Source organism: Notamacropus eugenii, chromosome 1 (assembly GCF_028372415.1).
Source record: "Notamacropus eugenii isolate mMacEug1 chromosome 1, mMacEug1.pri_v2, whole genome shotgun sequence".
In the NCBI taxonomy this organism is placed as follows: Eukaryota; Metazoa; Chordata; class Mammalia; order Diprotodontia; family Macropodidae; genus Notamacropus; species Notamacropus eugenii.
This window is the reverse complement of record NC_092872.1, coordinates 517,068,087-517,093,741: the sequence shown is the minus strand read 5'-3', so window position 1 is coordinate 517,093,741 and position 25,655 is coordinate 517,068,087. Positions and strand designations below refer to the sequence as shown.

At 38.6% G+C, this 25,655-nt stretch overlaps 1 protein-coding gene and 1 pseudogene across 3 annotated transcripts in view; one reads left to right on the top strand and one right to left on the bottom strand.

Moving 5' to 3' along the window:
* Positions 1–793: 793 nt before the first annotated feature.
* Positions 794–5,585, bottom strand: LOC140519998 (DEP domain-containing protein 1B pseudogene; annotated as a pseudogene).
* Positions 5,586–5,884: 299 nt separating this feature from the next.
* The window catches only part of RNF114 (ring finger protein 114), a 37,394-nt gene continuing 17,623 nt past the window's right edge, over positions 5,885–25,655 (top strand). For 2 of the 3 annotated variants that reach the window (XR_011972351.1, XM_072633579.1), the window contains exons 1-5: positions 5,895–6,119; positions 8,056–8,206; positions 12,870–12,976; positions 13,863–13,977; positions 15,023–15,130. Coding sequence is in view for 2 of the 3 variants with exons in the window: in XM_072633579.1 (XP_072489680.1) it covers positions 5,998–6,119; positions 8,056–8,206; positions 12,870–12,976; positions 13,863–13,977; positions 15,023–15,130 (603 nt within the window). In the remaining variant the exon portion in view is untranslated. Of the gene's footprint in view, positions 6,120–8,055; positions 8,207–12,869; positions 12,977–13,862; positions 13,978–15,022; positions 15,131–18,199; positions 20,144–25,655 lie in introns of those variants that run through there. The other variant, XM_072633578.1, reaches the window with a different exon arrangement.

The window sequence follows — 25,655 nt, the reverse complement described above, 5'->3', positions numbered from 1 at the left end:
AAGGACTTTATGAGAAACCAAGAAATCACAGAACAAAACCAGAAGAATGGAAAAATGGAAGATAATGTGAAATATCTCATTGGAAAAACAACTGAGCTGGAAAATAGATCCAGGAGAGACAATTTAAAAATTATGGGACTACCTGAAAGCCATGATCAAAAGAAGAGCCTAGACATCATCTTTCATGAAATTATCAAGGAAAACTGCCCTGATATTCTAGAACCAGAGGGCAAAATAAATATTCAAGGAATCCACAGAACACCGCCTGAAAGAGATCCAAAAAGAGAAACTCCTAGGAACATTGTGGCCAAATTCCAGAGTTCCCAGGTCAAGGAGAAAATATTGCAAGCAGCTAGAAAGAAACAATTCAAGTATTGTGGAAATACAATCAGGATAACACAAGATCTAGCAGCCTCTACATTAAGGGATCGAAGGGCATGGAATAGGATATTCCAGAAGTCAAAGGAACTAGGACTAAAACCAAGAATCACCTACCCAGCAAAACTGAGTATAATACTTCAGGGGGAAAAATTGGTCTTTCAATGAAATAGAGGATTTTCAAGCATTCTTGATGAAAAGACCAGAGCTGAAAAGAAAATTTGACTTTCAAACAAGTAAGTGTTGGCAGGTGAGCAGGTCCAGCAGGAAGTCCAGCATGCATCATCAGGAATATGTGCTTGTAATGATTTGTTTACAATATGTACTATACAGTGACATGATGCAATATTGCATCTTCAAAATTTCACTCCAGGAAAAACACAAATTTACAAAAAATTATTAAATTTAAGATGCATCATTTTAAAAAATATTTATTTATATATATATTTTGAAATAATTCAGATTTCCAAAAACCATTAAAGGGTTAAAGAAAGTAGATTTTCGTGGGGTTGCTGAGTAATTTTTTTTTTTTTTTGAAAATGAGCTGGTAAGCCAAATAAGTTTGGAAACCTCTGGTCTAGATGGAAAGATTTTTTTTAGCGAAAAAAGTAAGACTTAAAAAGTTGTTCTGTATCAGGATATTTGTATTAAGGATAAGGGTATAATTAAAAGTAGCCCTTTGCAAAATGTTACAGTTTCAAGTACAAGTTTAGTTGTTAATTTCTTTTGAAATAAGTTTACTAAGTTTTGGTTTCTTTAGTTTTATGACTAAATATGCCCCTTTTAATTGAGTATTCAATAAATGTCCACATTAAAAAAAAATTCTCAGGGTACATGACCTATTAATAAGATGTCCTGTGGATGCCTATGAACATTCTAGATATGGTCTGACCAAGCAAATTACAGAAAATCTATCACTTCCATATTACTGGAATCTGATCCTTTCTTAATTCAGCCTAACCAAGATCCCATTAGATTTTTTGGCTGCCATATCATACTGTTGACTCATATTGAGCATATAGTCCAAGTCTTTTTTTTTTCTTTAAAGAGAATGAAAACACCTCACTCTTAAATTTTCCAGTTTCATTCTTCTACAAAATGCTTCATGTATAATTGTAAATCTAAGTGTATATGAAAAAGAAATAAAGACCTTATGAAAATACTGATCATGACTCAACAGTTTTTAAAAATTCAGATAACCTTTTTTATACATATTAGTAGTCAAAATGTGTGTATTTCCTTCCCACTAAATCCATGCACTCGAAAACAGATTACTAATGACTTTAGAGTTAGTTACATTCAAAAATGTCTAGTTCTTTGAAAAGGCTGAAAAGACTGAAAAAGCTTTTTCAGAGCCCACATCAGCAGCTGTGGTTTCAATCTTGATTTTCTGGAAATACCAGTGCTTCACTTTCTGGTGTGGGAAATCATTCTTGATAGACTCTTAGGAAAGAATTTCTGGAACTCCTTTAGTTAGTTTGTTAGTTTCATTCTATTCTTCACTGACTTATATCCATTATTATTTCCTTCAATGATATTACCAGGGATTTGGTATTAAAATTCTTCTGGACTAATCTGCAGACAGAGTCACATCAGTATCTGTTCCTGGGTACTTTATCTGGACCCTTTTAGATGAACTACTTGCTCCTCTACCAAATTCTTCAAGGAAGAGAGAACTTGCAAGATCTCCTGAAGCTTGTCCATCAGAAATGTCACTAGCCTAGAAGCTAATAGGTCATCCAAATCTACTTCATCCTTGAAGAACAGGATGCAATGTGGAAAAGTCTGAACCATGAGAGTATGGGCGCCAAGGCCATCATAGAACTGTGGCATCTTCTCTTTTAAACAGATCTTCAACATCATCCTCATCAACAATTGTAACTTCCTCTGATTTTCAGAAGGTAGGATGAGACAGTAAATCTGACATGCTTCAATAACAATTTTCTGTTTCCGTAACAAATCCAGTACACTGACAAAGGCATCAAAAATCTGAAGCATGAGCAGATGTTCCTTTAAGAGACATATTAATTATCTACTGTAGATTTAAAGACATTTTTCAAATCTGAATACATGCACTGCTTGAAGTTTGAACAACTAGGGCAATTTGCTAAGCATTTCATGGTTGATAGAGTACCCAAAAAGGAAATTCTTTGAATTTATCCATAAGATTGACAGGTCCTTGCTTACCAACACTGTATACTTTGTGGATGATAAACTTTGAGTTGACAAGGTCCAAAACTTCCTCCAGGAAAGTCAGGTTAAGGATTTTCTGTAAATGTGATGATGTCTTAGACTTCCAGTTCTCCTCTACATTAGCCTCTGTCAGCTGTTTCTGATAGGCAGATGGGGACTTCTCCATTTGAGAAACTGTGAATTTGTATTAGGTTTCAGGATTTGTCACAGTAGGCCTCACTGGTACATTTTCTTGGGAAGCATCTAAGTGCTGATCATTTCAGTCTGGGAATTTGTTAACTGTTGCTCTGCAGGGTGATCTCTTTGGGTATGGTTTCAGGAGGAAGAAGGAGGAAATCTGTGGAGAGGTTGGCTGTCCATGATCCTTTGGGAATATTTTTCTTTTAGCAGCTGTATTGTTTGTTTGAAAATCACTTCTGGACCGAAGTTTTGGCAGCACATGAGTAGATCTTGTAACCAATCCACATCTTCTGAGGCCATTTAGCAATGTTCATAACTTTTGAAATGACTTGGATGTTTCTGTAGGGGGGTATTAGAGACTAGAAAAAGCCCCATTGTTTTCATTCCACAGCTTTGTTAAGAGGTGGTGCCCAGGTTCAATTATTCTGTTTCACAGCCCCACCCTGGTGCTCCCCTTCTAGCTTCTTCGAATGTCCCCTGTCCCCTTCCCTGCTCCAGCTACACCCTGGCAACGCCTTGGGGACCAGGGGAGACACTTCCTGGGGAGACTCCAATTCCCCCAACAGACCAGGGAAATTGTAACAGTGATCTTTTCCAAACTGCTCTCTAACCAGGTCTCCCACATCTTAGAAACTAATTTCTCAAATAGATTATTTGAAGTTAATTTCTGAAATCCATAAGCTGGACTAAATCTACTTTTATCTCTATTACATTTCATCTTCAATTTGTCTTGCTTGTCAAGATTTTTTTGGAATCTGGGCATCATCCATCTTGTTAGTTAGCTGTACCTCCTGACTTGGAGGTCACTTGAAAATTTGATAACTGTGCCACCTACACCTTTAACCAAGTCATCGATAAGAATGTGAAACAACATGGGGTCAGTCACAGACGGACATGACACATGACATACAATCACAGATGGCACTTCTTTGGCCCTCTCTTTCCAGGCTGACATAGAACAATGAACTATTCTCTGAGTTTAGCCATTTAACTGCATCTGAAGCCTTGTATTTGCACTTTCATCTAGCCTTTATCTCTCCATCTTTTCAATAAGGATAGCATGAAATATTTTGTCACTTTTCTAAAATAAAGGTGTAAATTATGTCCATTACATTTCTCTCATCTACTAGTTTAGTAATCCCATCAAAAAACATGGAAACAAGGTTGGTTTGGGATGATCTATTCTTAATGAAGCCATGCTGGTTCTTTTGTATTCTCCTTATCTAGAGTTGCACAAACCCTGTCTTTAGTCATTCCTCCTAGAATTTCATAGGAATCAAAGTCAAACTTGCTAGCCTATAGTCTGCAGAATCCATACTCTTTCTTCTTTTCAAAATTGGGACAAAATAATAATCCCCTATTTTTATAATACATAAATATATAAATAAAACCTCTGAAGGATCCTCAATAATTTTTAAGACTATAAAGGGGTTCTGAGACCAAAACATTTGAGAACACTGGTATAACCCCGCCAATAGAAATTGGGACAAAATAAGCCAATGTGTCCCTTGAAAAGTTAAAAGCATCACCCAGATTTGTTGAGGTAAGGAAAATTGTTCTAACAATCAAATAGAGATAAGGACTGTGCCTGTGATCTCACTGGGATAGGAAAATCCCAAATGAAGAACTCCCTCTACAATGCAGGTCAGTAGTTTCTCTGCAACTTGTAGTCACAGAGAACTGCTTAAAACACTGACAAATTAAATGATTGATGCTAGGTCACTAGTATATGAATATACATGTCAGTCATTCAGTCAACAAGGCTAATTGTGGTAAAACGAAGAAAAGTAAAAGACAATCGCTGCCCTGAAGGAGATCACTGTCAAATGAAGGGGACAACATGAAAACAAGTATGAATAGATAAGATAAATTTGAAATAGTCAACAGAGTGAAGGCAGTAGAATCAAGGGGAACAGCAAAGAGGAACATGTGGATTGCAGAATATGTATGGGAGGACAAGATTTGTAGTCTAAGACAATGAGAAATGTGTGTATGTGTGTGTGAATGTGTCTGTGTGTGTGTATGTATGAGTGTGTGAATGTGTGTGTATGTGTATGTGTGTATGTATGTGTATGTGTGTCTGTGTATCTGTGTGTGTACGTGTGTGTGTATGTGTGTGAATGTGTGTGTATGTGTATGTGTGTATGTATGTGTCTGTGTGTCTGTGTATCTGTGCGCGTGTGTGTGAATGTGTGTATGTGTGTGAGTGTGTGTATGTGTATGTGCATGTGTGAATGTGTATGTGTGTCTGCGTGTCTGTGTGTATATGTGTATGTGTGTGTGTATGTGTGTGTATGTGAGTGTGTGTGAGTCTGTGTATGTGTATGTGTGTATGCGTGTGTGTATATGTGTATGCGTGTGTGTGTGTGTGTGTGTGTGTGTGTGTGTGTGTGTGTGTGTGTGCGCGCCCGTTCAGCACTGGGGGTGAGGGGCTCTGAACAAAGGCTCGCAGAGGATCTTCTCCGCTCCTGGAGGTGCTGAGGGGACGCCGGAGCTGAGCGGGAGAGCAGGAGAGAGGCTGTTGGACGGGGCAGGGCTCCAGCCCGGCTCTGCCTGGCTCGGAAGCCGTCCTCTGGCCATTATCCTACACACTAGCTGATGAACTGGACAGAAACCTGGCCCCGGGAAAGTCATTTTAACCTGTTTCCTCGTCTGTAAAATGGGGATAATAATACCTAAGAATAAAAGGAGACCATGTGTGCACTCTGTAGTGTCCCAGAAGTCAGAGCAGCTGTAAGTCACTGACGCTGAAACTTCAAGCCACCGAAGTGTAAAACTGCACTGAGGCTTTTGGGACACACTGTATAAAATGATGATTGATTAGGATTATGATTGCTCCACATTCTTCCTCCTCTTCCCTCTCCCCCGCCCCTCAGCCCCTATCCCCGCCCCCCCACTCCCGTCCCCGCCCCTCCGCCCCTATCCCCGCCCCTCCCCGCCCCTCCGCCCCTATCCCCGCCCACCCCGCTCCCGTCCCCGCCCCTCCGCCCCTGTCCGCGCCCCTAAACCTCTATTACCGCCCTGCCATCCCTATCCCCGCCCCCCCCCACCCCCGCTCCCGTCCCCGCCCCTCCGCCCCTGTCCCCGCCCCTAAACCCCTATCACCGCCCTGCCATCCCTATCCCCGCCCCTATCCCCGCCCCCTCCTCGTCCCTCCCCTTTCTCCTCCTCCTCCCCGCCCCCTCCTCGCTCCCACTTCCCGGCCGCCGTCGCTCTGTTCTCTGAGGAGCGCTGGGGGAGGACAAGATGGCGCTGGGTGGTGGCGCGGAGCTGTTTGGGGTGGCGGCGGCGAACACCCTGTCCAGCTTCACGTGCCCGGTGTGCCTGGAGGTGTACGAGAAGCCGGAGCGGGCGCCCTGCGGACACATGTAAGCGGGGAGGGGGCTGAAGGGAGGTGACTGCCCTTGGAGCGGGCCCGGGGCTCTGGCTGAGGCTGGGGGCTACTTTGAGCGAGTTGTGAGCGGAGAGACAGACCCTGAGGAGGGCGGGAGGGAGTGCGAGAGCCTGGGGGCCGGGGTCCGAGAGAGGCGAGGGAGGACCGTTGAGAGAAAGGGAGTGAAGATTAAATGGTGGGACCCAGGTCGGGGGGAGGGGAAGGGGGACTTAGGGTCAGACCTTCCCAGCTGTGTGACCTTGGGGTGAAGTCAAGTTAACTTCTGTGGGTCCCCCTTTCTTCATCCGTAAAAGGAGTGGAATGAACTCAATGACATCTAGAAACTTGAGGTCTAAAAGGATGATCTTGTGGTTCGGGGCAGAGGGAAATCCTGCGGGGTGGAGGTGCACCTCGGACGTAGGAGAGGGAGCGGGGTTTGAGGGAAGAGAACTGGGGGTGAGAGAGGAGGTCTGAAGAAAAGGGGAAAGGGGGTGGCTGGCTGTCGCCCCATTGGGGTGGGCATTGAAGTAGACCGAGGTTAAGGGGAGAGAGAAAAGGGAGTGATGAAATGCTGAGCAGAAATAGTCTGTGATTCTATGAAAAGAAATGTGGAAGGAGGAGAGGAGAGGGAAACAGACAGGAGGCGGTGAGGGGCTTTTTGTCAAGTTGATAAAGTGAACTCCGGTGAGCTAAGTGTGCTTTCTACTCGACCCTAACCAGGGAAAGTCACCAAACTGCCCTTTGAAATGTGGTTGTTAACTCGGGCGGATTCTATGCCCTCGAACTTTTAACTTTGACACAAAGGACGTGACGTTTATTTCCCTTTTCCTAACCCCTGTTTGGATGCTTATGATGGATGTCAATGACTTTGGTGCCTAGGATACTACTAGTTTAATATCCAAGAGTCAAGATTAACTGAAGCATTCAAAATAGAAAAAGTGGGTGGGGCATCAGTACTGAGCCTGGGAGAAGAAATGGTAGGAAAGTGAAACTGAAGGCCTAAAGCGAAACAGAAACTGTTTAAAAAGACCAGTGAAATTAACATGACATTAGTTGGATGTGATTTTAAAATCATTTTATAATCATCCACATGCCAGGTAACATTTGGGATGTGGTCTGTACCTCCTTACAAGGACTGAAGATTTTGGAACACAATTTTGTGTTAATTTGAAGAGGTAGTTTGCTACAGTAGAAATTACACAGGGCTGTGAATCAGAAGATTTGGATTCTAGTCCCTTTCTGCCACAAATTCATCTATGTGTTTTTGAGGAGGCTGGATTCTCTCTCTTAGCCTCAGCTTTCTCATATGAAAAATGGGCATAATGACCCCAACTCTTCCTACTTTCCAGGATTGTTGTGAGTATTCAATGAGATAGAAGTGAAAGTGAAGTACTATGCAACTGAAATTATTGTTAGAATTTTTTGTTGACTGGTCTCTGTTTTCATTGTTTCCTTGGGATTAGGTATCTACTTAAATTACTGTTTTGATGGCCTACACATGTGTTCAATAAGCATGTTTGGTCATTATTGCAGATCCAAATCCAATGTGTCCTTTCCACAAAAGCTTAATCCTGCTTTAATAAGCCTGGGGACAGTTGTAATTATGGGGAACACTGGGTAGCATACCAAGTGATACAAGTGGAATGTACTTGTTATCAGGATGGCTGCTGTGGGTAATACATTGCCATTGCAAGCTTTCTGGTAAATTTTATTATAAATACTTTGTCTTAAATCCACCACATTGGATAAATTGCTATTCATTGATGGAGTGTTTATTGTTCATAACAAGTAATTTTCTGTCATCAGATCTTCCTTAGTTGGCATACCACTGTTGTCTGATGAGGACACATGCAGAATGCCCTCCTTGCTGTGAACTCTTGTCAACCCTAACCCTAAATGTGCTCGATTCTATCATTTTGTTTCTGTTTTAGCTTTTGTGCTGTTTGCCTGCAGCAGTGTCTGAAACCGAAGAAACCTGTTTGTGGAGTCTGTCGAAGTGCTCTGTCTGCGGGAACCAAAGCTGTGGATTTAGAAAGGCAAATTGAAGCAACAGAGGCAACCTGTATTGGCTGCAAAAAAAATGTATGTACAGTAATCAAGATGGTGCATTCTACTTTTCGCTTGTGCCTTTGTAAAGTTCATTTGGTAAATAAGTGAGGGAATTTATTCTTAGTGGTTGCTGTGCTGCTAAACAATAATAAAATCTGATATTTATATGGCACTTAATGATTTAATAGTGCTTTCCTTTCTGCAGTGCTGTGGCTTTAGGTAGTATGAGAATTTTATCACTATTTTATGAGGAGAAAGAAAACTAAATGGTCAAAGAGGTTGAATTAACAGGTCATTCAATAAACTTTTATTAAGCACCTATATGCTAGGCTCTTGGGATACAAAAAAGAGGGAAAAGACAATCTCAGCCCTTAAGGAGTTCACAACCTAATAGAGGAGGAAACATGCAAACAGTTAGGTACAGACAAGCTATAGATACCATGAAAAGTAAACAATTAGAAAAAGGAAGGCACAGAAATTGAATGAAATAGTCAGAAGGCCAGTGTCACTAGATCTAAGAGTATGTTACATGTTGAAGAGTAAGATGTAAAAAGACTGAAAAGCTAGGGGTTATGATGAACTTTGAATGCCAAACAAGATTTTGTATTTGATCCTGGAGGTTATAGGGAGGCAATGGAGTTTATTGAGTAAGGAAGTGATATGGTTGGATATTTGCTTTAAGAAAGTCACTGTAGTGGGAGGATGGATTGGAGTGAGGAGAGACTTGAGGCAGGCAGACTAACCAGCAGGCTATTAACAGTAGTGCAGATGTGAAATGATAAGTGTCTGCCCCAGGGCGATGGTAATATCAGAGGACAGAACCATACCATATGTGTTCAAGAAATATTACGGAGGCGAAATCAACAGACCTTGGCAACAGATTGCATATGTGGGGTGAGAGACAGTAAAGAGTTGAGGATGACTCCTAGGTTGGGAAGATGATAGTGTCCTTGACAGAAATAGGGAAGGTAAGAATAGGGTGGAGTTGAGGGAGAAAGATAATAAGTTCTATTTTGGACATGTTGAGTTTAAAATGCCTACTAGATATCCAGTTCAAGATGTCTGAAAGGTAGGTGGAGATGGGAGATTGACCGTCAACAGAGAGGCTGGGTCAGGAAAAATAGATTTGAGAATCAGCAGCATAGATATGACAATTAAATCTACAAAGAGCCGATGAGATCTCCAAGTCCAATAGTATAGAGGGAGAAGAGAAGAGGACTCCAGACGGAATCTTAAGGGATACCTGTGGTTAGAGGGTGTGATCTGGAAGAGGATCTAGCAGAGGAGACATGGCTGGTAAGCATGTGGACAGAAATTTTGACCCACTCTCTTTACTGCAAGGCTAGCACTTTTTCTACTGCATTATACTGCTTGATTCTTTCTTGCTTTATGTAGTGGAAAGAATAGTGGACTTGGAGTTTGTAGCCTTTGCCTTGAGTCCTGGTCTTGCCACCTTGAGCAGTGATATAACCTTTTCTGAGCCATAGTTTCCACATTTGCAAGTGGAAAATTGATCTTAATCTCTCATTTCTTCTCAGCTCTGAATCTTTAGGTCTGTCAGTTCTTTATAATTAAATATTCTCAAGTCTGTGTGGGTTTAAATATCTTTTTCTTCTTACTGTAATGCCCAGATTTTATAAAAAGTGCAGTTTGGAATTTAGTCCTATATTTTTTCTAGATCTGTCCTTTTGACAGCATATTAATTTTACAAACTTGTAGTTTTTCTTGTCTTAAGTCCTATCAGAACTAGATATGTACTACTACAACTACTACATCCTAGGCTACTAGGATGTAGTCTTACATGTTTAGTGGCCAAATTTAAGTGGTATTGTAGAAAAGTTAACGAAAGATTTACTGAGTTCAGAATGTGTGTCTTCACCTTACCTTAAATAAAAAATAACCTTCAAGGCAGCCCCTTTATGTTGATATTGTCATGGAAATTATTCAACATGGAAGCAAAATTCTTCATTCCAGTAAAGCTTAAATTTTCTAATTAACTGAAGCTTTTTAATAAGCTAAAATTCATTTCTCATTGGCTAGCATAGTCCCAGAATATTAGAGTTGGAATAACCCTTATAATTAGAAACCATCTAGTCCTGTGTCAAATTACAAAGGAGGAAACTAATCTCTAAAGAGGCTAGAAAAGTTGCAGGTCACACAGCCAGCTCTTACAGCTGGCAGGGTTTAGTTTAATAAGAGGATAATCAACACAGACGGTGAAAAGATCTTGTAGGTCTTGCTCAGACTTTGCTTTTCACACTTTTCATGGTTTCCAATCATTTGATTCCTCCCTGTTCTCCATTCTCAGTAATCTGGCCTCACTTTCCTTTCTACCCTTGCAAACAGCTGTTTCAGTAAAGTCCTTTCCTCTTGCCATCTTGATCTTCTGCCATTCCCAGTGCTAGAGGAAATTATGAAACCCTGTTAATTTGTTCTACTACAAGTTCATGCCTATCTGTCCTTGGTGTAGTAGAAAGATTGCTGTGTCAGATGACCTATGTTCAAATCCCAGATTTGCCACTTATTACTAATGTGACTTTATTGTCAGTGTGGTTAAATTACCAAGTCATTTAACTTTTCTGGGCCTTCGTTTCCTCGTCTGTAAAAATGAGAGACTTGGAATAAATGGCCTCTAAGATCCATTCCAGCTCTTAAGTGTGTGCTCCTATAATTTTAAACCTCACTTATATCTTCATTGCTTCACTTTAGAATGTGAACTCTTTGAGAGGTGCAATTGTTTTTGTTCTTTGTATTTGTTTCTGTAGTACCTAGAAGAGTGTATGGAATATGGTAAGTTCTTAATAAATATTTATTGACTGATTGATATTATGCCTTATCACATTTGTCTCCTTAGTCTTCAAATTCCATTGTCTTATCCCACTCTTAGGTAACTTACCTTCTACTCTCCTTGAATTTCCTCACTCTTTTACACTAAACATGTTTCTCCCAACTTGTCAACTTTCCAGTCTTGAAGGAAGAGGAGCCTTCTTGCTGAGGCTAACCTTTGCACCTACATCTTTGGTACTTTCCTTCTCTTCTGTGACTTTAATCAGAGTTCTTTTCCTCTCTAGTGGGGCTTTTCCTTAAGTCTATAGCAATCAGATCTTTATCCTAAAACAAAAACAAAAAAATCCCCTCCTTTTTTTTTTTTTTTTTTTTTTTTGCTACTTAGCTAGTTTTCTTTCTTAACTGCCAAGCTTCTACAAGAGTAGTCTGCCCTCACTGCGTTCAGTTCCTTGCCACCCTCACTCCTGTAATAAATCCCTTTTAGTATTTTCTTAGTATTTTCCTTTTGATGTTGATATTTTTTAGTATTTTCCTTTTGATGTTGCTACCAGTTGTATAACTTTTCTTCATCCCTCACATCCAAACAATTGCCAAGTCCTAGTGATTTGTGAAATATCTTACTCTATCCCCTTTCCCACTCCTGCAGACAGCCTTGTTCAGGTCCCTATCACCTCTTATCTAGATTGTTGTTGCCTAACTTGTCTTCCTACTTTAGTCTATCCCTTCTCACATTCATTTTTTACTTGGCTGACTGTATAGTCTTTAGTTGGTCATGTTCTCTCCTCAAAAACTTGTAAGTGGCTTCTCATTGATTCCTGAATTAAAATATAGGCCTAGGTTCTGGCATGGAAAAATATCAGTCTGGGTACAACCTATCTTTCCAGCATTATATCTTACTACTTCATACCTTCTTCATTCCAGCAAGACTGGATTACTCCCGTTCTTTTCTTGAGTTCTCCTGTGTTACTTATTTTGCTATTCTCTTCCTAAAATGGATTAATCCCTCCCTCCTGTTTTCATCTATTGAAATTCCCTCACTTCCTTAAGGACTAACTTTGCTCAGTCACATACCCTGTGTAGCCCTCAGTCTTCAAATTTCTCTCTAGCACTTGGCCTGAACTTGCATTAGTAACATTCTTCTTTCTGTCTTAGATTAGAAGCTCTTGAGAACACAGTCTGTGACATGACCTTTCCCCACATCTATCTAGAATAGACTCCCCCCACCCCAACCTGCCTCCCCTCAAGTTATTGAATTTACTCCCTTCAAGGCTCCACCTTGGGTGCCAACTCCTCCATGAAGTATTTTCTGACATTATATGTCTATGTGAAAGTGATCTTTTCTTCCTCAAATTCCATATAGCATTTTGTGTGAATCTTTCCTTTGTATTTATTACTCTCTTATATCATAATTATATGTGTGTGTCTTTCTCCCCATTAGTAATTAAGCTTCTTTATAGTAGGGTTTACATCAGTACCTAGTACAATTTCTCACATACAGTAGGTACTTCATGGTTATTGAATGAATTAAACATTAGACTTTTCTGACAAGAGAAAACCTAGGCTTGTGATATTAGGCAGGTTGATTCTTTTGTCTTGGTCTCACTTTCTTCTATGACTTCCCTTCTATGTAAAGGGAAGGGTTTGGATTAGTTAATCCCTAAATTTCCTAGGTCTTTTGTATAGTGATTCTAGGATGGGTACCTTCAATTGTTGAATAACCTGAGAATTGTGAGTAAGCTAAGGCAAGTGCTGCTTTACCCAGACTTGTGTCTGATACCTTTATTTTTGACTTTTTGATTCCAATTGCTTTCTCCTTTCTCTGAAAAAAGGACCTAAACCCCTTGGGCAAAACAGTAATTCTTTTCCTCCTTTAAGTATTCTAATTTGCTTCTTCAAATTGATTCTCTAGCTGTTGCTATCAAAAATGCGTAACCATGTGGCTTCCTGTGCCAAGTATCAGAGCTACCTAATGGAGGGTGTTAAGGCTACCACTCAGGATATGGCATATCAACCGAGGTAAATGTGTTATCACTCAGTTATTCCTTTTCTATTTGGGATTCCTTGTAGTTTTCATAAGTCTTATACTTTTACCTGAGAATTATTTTAAATGAACCAAAGGTGTTAGACACAGTATTTTCAAGTGTCTTAATAACTTCAAGAAGGTACAAGTATAGGTGTTTCAGTAGTTTCAGCTGTTTGGTGTTTATGTTTTATTTAGTACTAGACTGGGAATTGGGAGTTCTGGGTTCTGGCTTTATCTTTGCCACTAACTTGTTGACTGACCCTAAGGAAGTTATATTCTTGGTAAACCTAATTTTCCTCATCTGTACATTAGGGAGAAAGGGCTAGATGATTTAATGTTTTATGAGTTTACTTAAGTTAACTGTAATTTGATACTCATGTCATGAAAAGCTTGATCTAAGCTTTGTTGGAGGTGGAAAACGTAGTTACTGTGTGTGTCTAGCATAAAAATCTTAATTATAAATGATATTTACATGATCTGTTAAGATTTTTCTCTTTACAAACCTGTTAAGATTTTCGGAGTACCTTCCTCATTACAGGTCTTTGAAGTAGGGAGTGCCAGAATTTTAATCCCTGTTTTTTAGACAGAGGAACTGAGGCTTAGAGAAATTAAGTGACTTATTCATGATTGCTTAATCTAGATTTGAAGTCAAGTCTCCTGACTTCAGGCATATAGTACTCTTACTGTTATACCCTTCTTCTCAACATCATCTTTGTCATGGCACAATAAATGAATTTTGTAGCATATAATTTTCCTAAAATACTTAACATAGAATTTTTCACGATATGCACTTTAATAAATATTTGTTGAAATGTAACTTGGTTTTCTAGTTGTGTGATTGTTGATTTGTATAGGTGATTTTTCCCTCTCTCTCAATAGGAATATCCCAAACCGATATACCTTTCCATGTCCTTACTGTCCTGAGAAGAACTTTGATCAGGAAGGACTAGCTGAACACTGCAAAATGTACCATAGCATGGACACTAACTCAGTGGTAATGTGGATTTCTTTACACTTGATTTATACTCATGGAAAATTTTTAGTGTGAATATTTAGACTGATGATCAAAGATAATTCCAAGGGGAGTGGACTGATCAGGCTGTTATTGTCCCTTTGATTTTTTTTTTTCAAATGTTCAGATTTGCTCCATCTTATTGGCATTATGGGCAGCTAGGTAGTGAGAAGGATAGAGTGCCAGTCCTGGACTCAGGGAGACTCATCTTACTGCATTCAATTCTGGCCTCAAACACGAGCTGTATGATCCTGGGCAAGTTCGCTTAGCCCTGTTGGCCTCAGTTTCCTCATCTGTAAAATGAGCTGGAGAAGGAAATAGCAAACCTCTCTAATATCTTTGCCAAGAAAACCCCAGATGGGGTCATGAAGAATCTGACATGACTGAAATAACAAATTGGCAGTAAAGATTAGTCCCATCTCATATATTGTAATTGATAATTTGCCTCTTAATTGAATGATGTCATCAGCTTTTTCCTGGATTCACAATTGACTGATGCTCTTAGATATAGCTATATTGGGGGGCTGTTCTTTCTTTCATTCTCCATCCCCTGTTGGTGTTCTCTCCCTTTTATTTGCCTGCTCCAATCCTGTCTGTGTTTCAAAGCCCAGTTCTTATCCCTCCTCTACAAAGCTATCACAGCATACAGTGCTTTCTTGCTTCTGTGACTTGGGCACATGCTACCTGTATACTCACGTTGGCAGTTTGTTATATAGAACCTTATAGCATCTTGTATTTTTTGTTTTGTGTTTCTACTTAATCAGTAGGCATTTATTAAGCATGTTTTTTGTATCAGACGTGCTAGATGTTGGAAATAAAAGTGTGTTCATTACTTAACATGATGTAATGCCTGTTTATATTTTGGAAATGACATTTTGAGAGGCTCATAATTTAGCACTGGAAAAAGTACTGGAGTGAGAGTTAAGAAACCTAGTTTCCCTGTCTATAAAATGGGTTGTTAGACTAGATAAATAAGATTCAGACTCTTGGTCTAGAATTTTATGATTTTTTTTTTCTTGGTTTAAAGGTTTGTCCAATTTGTGCCTCAATGCCCTGGGGAGACCCTAATTACCGGAGTGCTAACTTCATGGATCACATTCAGCGCAGACATCAGTTTTCCTATGATACTTTTGTGGTGAGTGATGTTTCCAAGCTAGAAACTTTCCTACAGAATCATCTGTATTCTTTTGAAGAAAACATTGAAGAAATCCATCAGGATTGTTGTATGTTCAACGTCTTTCCCCTAATATGTTACACTATTGCCTCTTTTAAGAACTATAGTTCATGTAGTACATTATTCCAGATAGCAGGACCTGAAATACATAATCAGTTAGCAGAAGGAAGAAATAGTAAAAAAAATTAATTGCTCTTGGTTTTTCCATAGTTGGGTGTCCATTGTCTTTTGATATGCAGAGCTTTTATTTATTTTACATTGGAAAGTGGGTATTGCTGCCCTAGTCTGGAAGAATTTAGTCACCTTTAAGGCTAATTAATTGGCTTTTATCATAAGCCATGTTTGTCTTCCCACAGAGCCAAGTTGGGAAATTTTAGGAACTTAATATATTGTAAGCAGGAGTCATAGAATTAAAAAATAACAGAGAGGGTTTGGGAGGGGTTTTGTTATGTTTCTTAAAAGAGGGAAGGAAAAGAAAAAGAAGGGAGGAGAGGTGCACTAACTTACTGTCTTAGGCTTAAAAGAATATATTACAGAAAGGGAGGGGAAGGTTGTGGAGGGGATGAGGTATCACTTGAATGTCGCTTGCATCTAACCTTATCAAAGGAGAGTAGAATACACACAAAGTTTTATGTAAAAATATCTTGAACTTGAGGGGAGAAGGGGAAGGAGTGAAGGGATGAACATAAGTGATAGATTCAGGGAGGAATTAGTCATAAGCAAAATAAATTATAACCTTGGAGGGTGGATTGTAAAAGTGGCTTTAAAATGGAAAGAAAGGAATGGTAAGAAACAATGATTTGGACTATAAGAGAGGGGAAGAGAAGAAGGACAGGGTAGAAGAAGATTGTTTCAAACTACATTATGGGTACTGAGCACACTCTTGTCTCTCCTCTCTTCTTTGTAGATATGGGCAGGAAGCAAGGCAAAAAGAAAAGTCTAGAGTATAGAAATGGAGGGAAATAGTTAATGATCACCACAGTAAATGTAAATGAGGTGTATTCAGCCATAAAATGGGAGTATGGCAGAACAAATTAGAAAGTGGAATTCAGCAATATATTCTTTACAAGAAATACACTTGAAGCATAAAGATTCACACTTAGGTTTAAATAATGGAGAAAACAGAGAAAAATCTGTTACATTTTCCCTGTAATCAAGCAGGAGTAGTCATAGTTTTAGACAATGCAACAGTAAAAATGTACCTACTTAAAAAAACAACCACTAAGGAAGCTACACTATGTTAAAAGGCAAAATTGACAGTGAATTAATATCAGTACTTAAAATGTATGCCCTTAATGGCATACCATTTTTAAATACTTAAAAGTTAAGTGAATTAAAGGGAGAAATGAAGTTTAAAAACTATAGTATTTGGAGACCTGAGTGTTCTCTTTTCAGATCTAGACAAATCTAACCCCAAAAAAGGCAAGAAGAAAATTATGGACCTGTATTGAATTTTTAAAGTGAACTAAGTTAATTTAACTTGAGTTTAATTTTTAGATATTGCTAGATTTCTGATATGATTAGTAAATAGGAATAGGAAAGAGTAAATATATTTCTCAATATAGCAGCTTTACAAAAATTATCCATGTTGTACTAGGACATAAAAACCTCACAAATAAATGCAGAAAAGCAGAAATATTGAGCATTCATAACTACAAACTTAGTAAGTTAATCCTTAGGAATTGATGAGTCAGAGAATAAATATAGAAATAGTAAATAATTTCATCAAAGATAATGGCAACTAAGAGGTCTGACGTGTCCAGAGGTCTCCTTTGGCTCTGTAAACATGCTCATCAATAAAAGAGAACATGTCAATGAATTGGGCATACAACTAAAAAAATAAAAATAAAAAAATGAAAAACCTAGGGAATAACATTTTTAAAAAAAACTTCCAGTCACTGAAATAGAATTTCTGAAAATCAAAGAAAGATGAGCAGAATTGAAAGCAAAAAATCCATTAAATTAAGAAATACTAGAAGCTTAAAAAAAATTTAGTAAAGTTGGCAGCTAGGTGGCATGGTGAATAGAATACCGGACTTAGAATCAGGAAGACTAATCTTCTTGAATTCATAGTCTGCCTCAGATATTTGCTTAGCTGTGTGACCCTGGGCAAGTCACTTAACCCAGTTTGCCTCAGTTTCCTCTAAAATCAGCTGGAGAAATTAGTGACAAACCACTCCAGTATCTTTGCCAAGAAAACACCAAATATAATCCAACATGACTGAAGTGACTGAACAGCAAAAAAAATTTTATTTTTAAAAAAGAAAGAGGAATTTAACATATCATGCATGACATGAAAACTACACTTACACAGCCTGATGAATGCAAGTTTACCTTAAATTGTGTCATAGCACTACAAGGTGATAACTCAGGTTGTGATGATGGGCTAAACACAGGAGAGATAGTGCAATGAAAAAGCACTGAAATAGGAATCAGGAAATTCTGACTTGAGCCCTAGCTTCTCCCCTTAATAGATGAGTGACTTTAGGTATTTTGCCTCTTCAAGTCTCAGTTTCCTCATCTGAAAAATGGAGGTAATTATACTTTTACAACTTCCCTCATAGAGGAAAAACACTTTGTAAATGGTAAAGTACTATAGAACTGTGAAATAATTTTATTTCAGTAATTAATTTAAAAAAATGCCAGGTGGATTGCTCTCTTGCCTTAAAGTAAAATGAGCCAAGCTAATGTTACTAATTCCATAAAAGCTGTGCTGTTAGTGCCCTGTTTCTCCAGCCTCCACCCCTCCCACCCCTCACATTAATCTGGTTTATACTTTGTGTATGTTTCCTTCTGGAGGGTGAAAGTTCCTTGAGGGTAGGGAGTATTTCACTTTTGTCTTAAATACTTGTTGATTGCTTAATACAGTTCTTAAATTTCTTTTGCCCTTTTATAGAGGAAATTTGTATAATTTTCATCTTAACTAAGTACAATCATGCTCATCCCCCCTGTCCCTCGTTACTACTACATGATTATCACCATCTTGTTGCTGAGATTTCATGTTGCATAATACTCTGTTTTTGTCCTCAGGATTATGATGTGGATGAAGATGACATGATGAAACAGGCTTTGCTACGTTCCTTGATAGATAAATGAACTCAAAACTTATGTTTCAGAGTTCTAAGGTTTACATAGAAGAAATAGAAGCAGCAACATCTTTTTTAATGGGCATGATTATAGCAAGGATCATGGTCAGAGCCCTCTTTTTTTTTCTGGTCCTTGAAATGCTTAGATCCCATCTTTGCTCCCTTCTTTTTGGCAGGTTTTGTCATATTGCACTTCTGATTTCTGCATCTCTTTTCTGCAATGATAACTGGTGTATTTTTCCCTTCACCTTTCCTGATTTTTTATTTTCATCCCTTCCAGTATGTACTGGTTACTTCCTATAAGCTAGAGTCCCATTCTGGAGGATTTTAGCAGAATTGAGATATAGTAGAAAGTCTTGTTATTTTTTTTTCTTGCCCATGGAGCTATGATAAAGCATTGAGTGTTTGATTCGACTTTGAGCTAGGATGACCTCTAGTCCTTGGCCCTATCTGCCCTAAGACTGGGATTAATTTTCTTATAAGTGTTCTTGAAAGCCCTTTTAAGGGTATTTAGATTTATAGTGTTACGAATGATAATTTTTTATTACCTTTCCATACAACTCAAGCACACCTCTAGAATTCCAACTAATTCATAGTCTTAAGTTCAATGCCTATGACGACATTGGATAAGATGTAACCCATATTATCTGCAAAAGTAAATGTTTCTAGAATTGAAGAGTAAAATTGTGAATCTTTATAAATGGACAGGACATTTTCCCCCAGACTACTATAGTATTTTCAGTTGTTCTTACCTGATATTAACCCTCCTTATTTGTGGTCTCTGTACATTCTTGACCTAATACCCCATGTAGCAAAGCATTAAAAATTTCAGACCACTAGAGTTTTGTAAAGGAAACTGAAGCGGAAAGAGATCAGAGCGCTTGTTTTTTTTCTAAAAGTAAATTATATAAACTGAAACATTTTTTATTTCTCGAATGATTCCTTTGTGACATCAGTTTCAACAGAAATCCATGTATGAAATGTCATTTTTCATTCAATGTAAAATGTAAGAAATCAGAATGCCCTCAGGCAGATTCTGTTGTCTGGAGGTGATATCGAAGCAAAGTATTAGCCGCAGGCTAAAGAATCCCCTAATATTCAGAACATTGTAAATAGAAGTTCTTTGCACAGAGTAGAAATGTTTTATTAATCATCTGGATTTCGAGATTCATATTTCTTTTTTATTCTAGGAAACCTGCTTTGGAAACTGTTCAGGGAACTTGAAGTTCATCATACTTTGCTAATATTAATAAGCACAAGGCCAAAGTGCTTTGAGCCTCTTCTGTAAGAGCTGCGCTCTGCTTGCCTCCTAATGAGCAAAAGGAGGGTAGAACCAGATCAGATTTTGATCTGGTTCTGAATCTGATCTGGTTCTTTAGACTTCATGTCTGACTGCTAGATTTAATCTAGTCAGTGAGTGATATTCCAGGTAACCAGACATGCTTTGGGCCTGTATGCTGCTATCCTGCCTTTTCTGCTGGGTTTAAGTAGCATCCATAAATGCCAGTTGCTTCCTGAAAGCCTATGTAACTCCAAGTGCTAGTGGTTTAGTTTTATCTTTTTAGGCCTTCTTTGCCACAGTTGGATCCCAGAGTTAATATTGTTACTATAAGTTCTAGAGAAATTTCACTTTGACGCTGCAGCAAGCTATATAACTCTCTAGAGGTTAGATAGGAAAAAAATGTGTCCAAACTTTGGGGTTTAAAAGTTTTGACTAGAGCATATCACATTCACTGGGCAGAGGGATCAACTTGATTCTAGTTTTCTTGTATTAATCTTAAGTGCACTTCATTATATTTCTTGTAAGAAAATCTTTCAGAAAATAAGAATTTTATCTTGTTCAGACTTTTAAAAGTCAAAATATAAATAAATTTAATAATTTATTAAATTTTCTACATGTTATTTTGACTTACTGTGTGAGTTCTAGGGGTAGAAATGTGGGAGGCTGCAGCTTTCTTGACTATCACTCACTTTCCCCAATGTCACTATCTTAATGCCATTTTCTGCCCAACCATATAAGACTGTTTACTTAACAATCCTTAATAATCTACTAAGATTCTCGTCTGATGGCTCAGGGGTGTGGGTAACCTCAGGTTTTCAATGGTCATGTCAGTAAAACTTGAGCTTTGGTTGGTCCCAGCGGAAAGGCTTTGAGCATGGCTGTGGCAACATTCTTGTCTGTGGATCAACCTAGTGTAAAGTTCAGAGAAGCTTATCACCAAAAGGTTGGCCATCAGATGGTTGGTCTTCCTCCTGTCCTACTAATTCATGGAATGACTTATGACCAATGGAAAACTTCAGAACTCAAGTACTGTGCTGAAACTACAGAGCTTGCTTTTGAAGAAATAGTAACATATACCTTCCATATAGCAAACCTATGATGTATATTTGTGGGGAAGGGGAGGGAATAAGCATTTATCAAGTACCTACAGGGTGTCAGGCACTGTGCTTTATTAATGTCTCATCTGCTAATCATGTGAGTAATCTTCTCCCCACTTTGTAAATTAGGAAATGGAAACTGAGAGGAAATAACTTTCCCCAAATCACACACCTAGTAAGTGGTAAAGCCCTACTTGCATCCAGGTCTTGTGACTCCCAAGTTCAAGTGTTCTTGGGGCAGCTAGGTGGTACAATGGAGAGAACACTGGCCTTGGAGTCAGGAGGACCTGGGTTAAAATCTTGCCTCAGACACTCCCTATTGTGTGACCCTGGGCAAGTGCCTTAACCCTAATTGCTTCCCTTCCCCCCCCCCCCCAAATGTTGTTGCTCCCAATTCCAGTACTCTTGCTAAGTCTAAAGCAGAATTTTGAGTTATTAACCTGGCTCTGTAATATCTTGGAGTTACTGATGTGACTGTAACGCTCACAGACTTCACTTTTGCATGGCAGGCAGTTTACAGTAAATTAATGGCCTGGTCTTTTCCTTAAAACCTTTCCTATAGTGCATAGATAAACAGCATGAAGTAAATCTGAAAATATTTGTCATTTGGTTTGAGTTGTTTTTTAATTTTTCAGTGAGCTACACTTCAAATTCATGGTAGAGAGCTGGAGGCGGTCTTGCCAGAAGCCTAATAAGGCAGTATCATGCAATAGGAAGAGCACTAGACTTTGGGCAAAATCATTGATCTCTCTGACACTTCTACATTTATAAAATGAGATGATTGGATTAGATGAATTGTAAAGGTCCTGGCCCAGCTTTGACTATTCTACAGTCCTTCTTGCCTGCCTTCAACAACCTCACTGGAAATTGTATTTTAATGGACTTAGTTGGTACATTGAACTTTACTGCTTATGTTCGATCAGAATGAGACTGTGAAGTGACTGAAACTTCAGTTAGTCCACAGGATGATCAGAAGTAGGCAAAAGGGAATTGGGGGGCATACTGTCCAGTGGGATTGTATTCTGAAGTAGCTATAATTAACTTGACCAGTATTTATGAGTTGCCAATAAGGATAGCTGATATTAAATACAGTTTATCATGTGCTTCTAACAATACCTGAGGTAAGTAGTGCAAGTATTTTTGTTTTCATTTTATTGATGAGAAAATAGGCTCAGGCAAGTGAAGAGGAATGTTCAAGGATCTTCTGATGCTAGATCCAGTACTTTCACACTGTACTTTGATGGACTTGTTAGGTGCTAAGATTGCAGGATGGCAGAAACGTCTAAGGTCAAGACAAGGCTCCTGGAGGCTAGGTTGGAGGAATTTACTAAGTATTTGGAAAAGCAAATTCAGGAGGGAGGTAAGAACTTGTGGAATCCACTCCAGTAACCATTAAGTGCTTAATTCCAGAAGAGAGAAAAATCATTGCCCCTACCCTCAGGGAGATTATAATCTGAGAGGGAGAGCTGCCCTACGTATGCATAAGTATGCAATCACTATGTAATAACTGTAATTCAGGCCAAACCATGAGCATAAAACAAGTAGTGCTGCAACATTTCAATTGCACTTGACATTTATGAAGCACTTTAAAGCAACCATCTCAGGAAGAGAGTGCAAATAGCAAAATTAAGTCCCCAAGAGGCTAAATGACTGGCCTGTGATCACACAGTGAATAAAGCAAGATTTAATGCCAGGTCTCTTGACTCCCAAGGCCATTCTTCCCACAACACACTGCTTAAGACAAATTTAAAGAAAGGACAGATCATTTCTGACAGCTATCAGAAGGCTCTTCTCTGAGCCCAAGGTCATTCAAGCCTACCTCTGAGCAGATCCCATCAATAGCATCTCAAACCAGTGGTTATCGAGCCCTGTTTGAAGGTCCCCAAGTGTTAAAGTGAGAATTTCAGAGAAGGAAGAAATCACTGAGGATTGGACTAATCTGAAGGCTTTTTGAAGGTGGAAGGACCTGACCCACCCTTGAAGAGTGGGAAGAAAATGAAAAAGCATTTATTAAATACTTTCTACATGAAACGCTCTGGGGATACAAATAGAAAAAGTGATGCAGTCGCTCAAGGAGCTCAGATGCTAATTGGGGGAGATTGATTATAAAAGTGTTCAGCTATAGGGCTAATGGAAAGTTTCAGAATGGGACCCCAGTGGCTTCTGGGGCTGTTCTGTGCTGTGGAGGGAAGGAGACAAGGCAAGAAAGGAGGGTGCCCCTGATGGTGACAGATCTTACCACAGCCTGGGATCTTGAATGGGTTCTGGTATTGCCCTTGCATTATCCTGCAAGGTAGGGGTAGAGGTTGAGGGAAGTGGGGAGGGTGCTTCTGGTGGTGGTGGGTCTTCCTGCAGCCTGACCATCCCTGATGGCTTCATAGGTTGTGGGGCTTGGGGGGGGGGGGGCGGGCAGAGTGGGGAGTGAGGGGAAGAATGCCCACATTGATAGCCAGCAGGTTTTCCCATCACCCAGAAAAGCAGAGTCTGGAAGACCTGAGATCAAGTCCTACTTTCTACACTGACCATCAGTGAGTCATTTAGTTTATCCCAATTTGTTTCCTCATCAAGAAAATGAAGACAATATGCACCTATAATATGTGCCTTGTAAAATTCAATTGAGATCGTGTGTGTGTGTGTGTGTGTGTGTGTGTGTAATGAGCTTTGAAAGTATAGTTATTATTTGGATAAAAATAAGAAGCATTCCTGGCAGGAAAAGCAGTAAGAGCAAATTAATGGAAGTGTATGAATTTGTACACAGCTGTCCGTGTGTTAGGTATCGTTTAGTAGATTGTAAGCTCTTTGAGGGAAAGCATTTTATCTTATTATCTTTGCATCTTCCTCATTGCTAACAATGTTTGATAAATTGAACTGAATGATATGTAGTGAGTGGGGCTATGTGGAAAAGTAGTTTGATTGACTCAAAATTAGAAGCTTCCTTTTGACAGTACTCAGAGATAAATATACATAGTAAGACAGCCAGACCTTGAATGCCAAAAGGATTTAAGTGTAATACACAACCTACCTTGTTTGCCTCACAGGGTGAAGGCAAGGATATTAATTTAGTTTTAATATTTAATTCAACAAACTTTTATTAAGCACCAAAATATAGATCCTGGAGATGGAAAGATGAATAGGACAAGGTCCCAGGCCTCAAGGACATTATAATCTATAATTTGGAGCACCTTAAAGTAAAAAATATTTTGCCAATTCAAGATATTAATAATATTAGTAAAAAATAGATAGCATCCTAGCTTAATCTGCGCAGTGATCTTAGAGGAGAATAAATGGATTTCCCTCTCAGGATTTTATTTGTGTCATGGGTAGAATGATGGGATTAGAATAGGTAATATCTAGAGTCCAAGATCCCCAGCTAGCTTTTCTAGCACTACATTAAATATTAGTAATGATAATAGACATCCTTATTGTGAAATATGATCTTACTGGAAAGTCCTCTGTTTTTCCCCGTTCTGTCTAATATTTACTTGGGGCTTAAATAAATGTTTATTCAGAGGCCTATTTAGTTCTATGATTGCTATAGGTTTCTTTAAGTAGAAATGTGTATTGGGGTTTTTCAAAAGCCCTTTCAGAATATGGTTTACTTTATTATATTTATAGTCATTGTTATATTGTATGAACTTTGAATTCCTCACATAAACCAAACATGGTCACAATGTATAATATTTCTAATAGGTGATTATCATTATATTAGCTAATATCTTATTTCAAAATTTTGTATCAGTGTTCATTAGGGGTAGTGGGCTTTTCTTTTCTGCACTGCCTCTCTGGTTTAGGTAACAAGATCATATTTGTATCATAGAAAAAGATTATTAGGGTTCCTTCTCTTATTAGTGCAGTTTATGTAGTATTAGAGTTCATTGTTTGGTTGTTTGATAAAATTTGCTCGTGAATCTACCCAGTCATGGAGCATTTCTGGCTTGTTCAGTTTCTTTTGTTTTCTTCTGATATTGGTTATTTGAATACTCTGTTTTTTCTTTTGTTGATCTAGATATTTTCTCTTTTTGTAAATATCCATTCTCTTAAACTATCAGCTTTGTGTAATTTTCTTTATTTCCTTTACAGTGTTTCTAAATTGTTAATTTTTATATATGATATGAACAACTTGATTTTTTTCTCCTTTTAAAAAATCAATTTAATTTCCAAAAGTTCTTTTCTCTCACTCTTAAAGATACAGTAACCATCTCCAAAGTCTTTCAGACTTTTAAGTTATTTGAACTATAGTTACACACAACAGCATACTAGGATAAGAGAAATTACCAATGGGGGTAGAAAACTTCATAAAATATTTTTTAGAAGTATCTGCTATCCAAGACATAAACAGTGTGATACAAATGATTCAGAGTCTGGATCTGACCCCTAGAGTCTCCCATTCTCTGGACTGCTCCACCTACCCATCTGCTACCTTGCTCTAATGAAAGTACTTTTCTCCCCCCTTACTTGCTTTTCATATCCCTTTTATGTTTTGTCTGCTTCTGTTACATGTTTTTTGAGAGTAGGGACCATCTTGTTTTCTTGTATTCATATCCCCAGAACTTAGTAAATTCTTAATCCAATCTTTCTCCCTTTTTCTTTCGTTTTGGATTTGCATGCAGGTCTTCTTTCTCCAGGCCTAGTGTTCCTGTGTGCCACCCTACTTGCTGTCTAAAAGATGACAAAAGATGAAAATAGTCAGTGTTGGAGGAGTTGTAGAAGGACAGACCCCCAAATGTGCTAATGCTGAAATTGAAAATTGGTCCAAGTCATTCTGGAAATCAATTTGAATTATCCTAAAAAAGAGAAAAATGTCCATATACAGAGATCTCATTGCTAGGAGTATACCTCATAGAGGTAAACAGAAAGAAAGGTATCATATACAACAAAATATTCATAGGAGGACTTTTTGGTAGCAAAGAACTTGAAACAAAGTATGTACATATCGATTGAGGATACTCACCACACTGTGGTGCATTATTGTAATGTAATATTGTGACAACATACAAAACAATGAATATGAGGAATTTAGA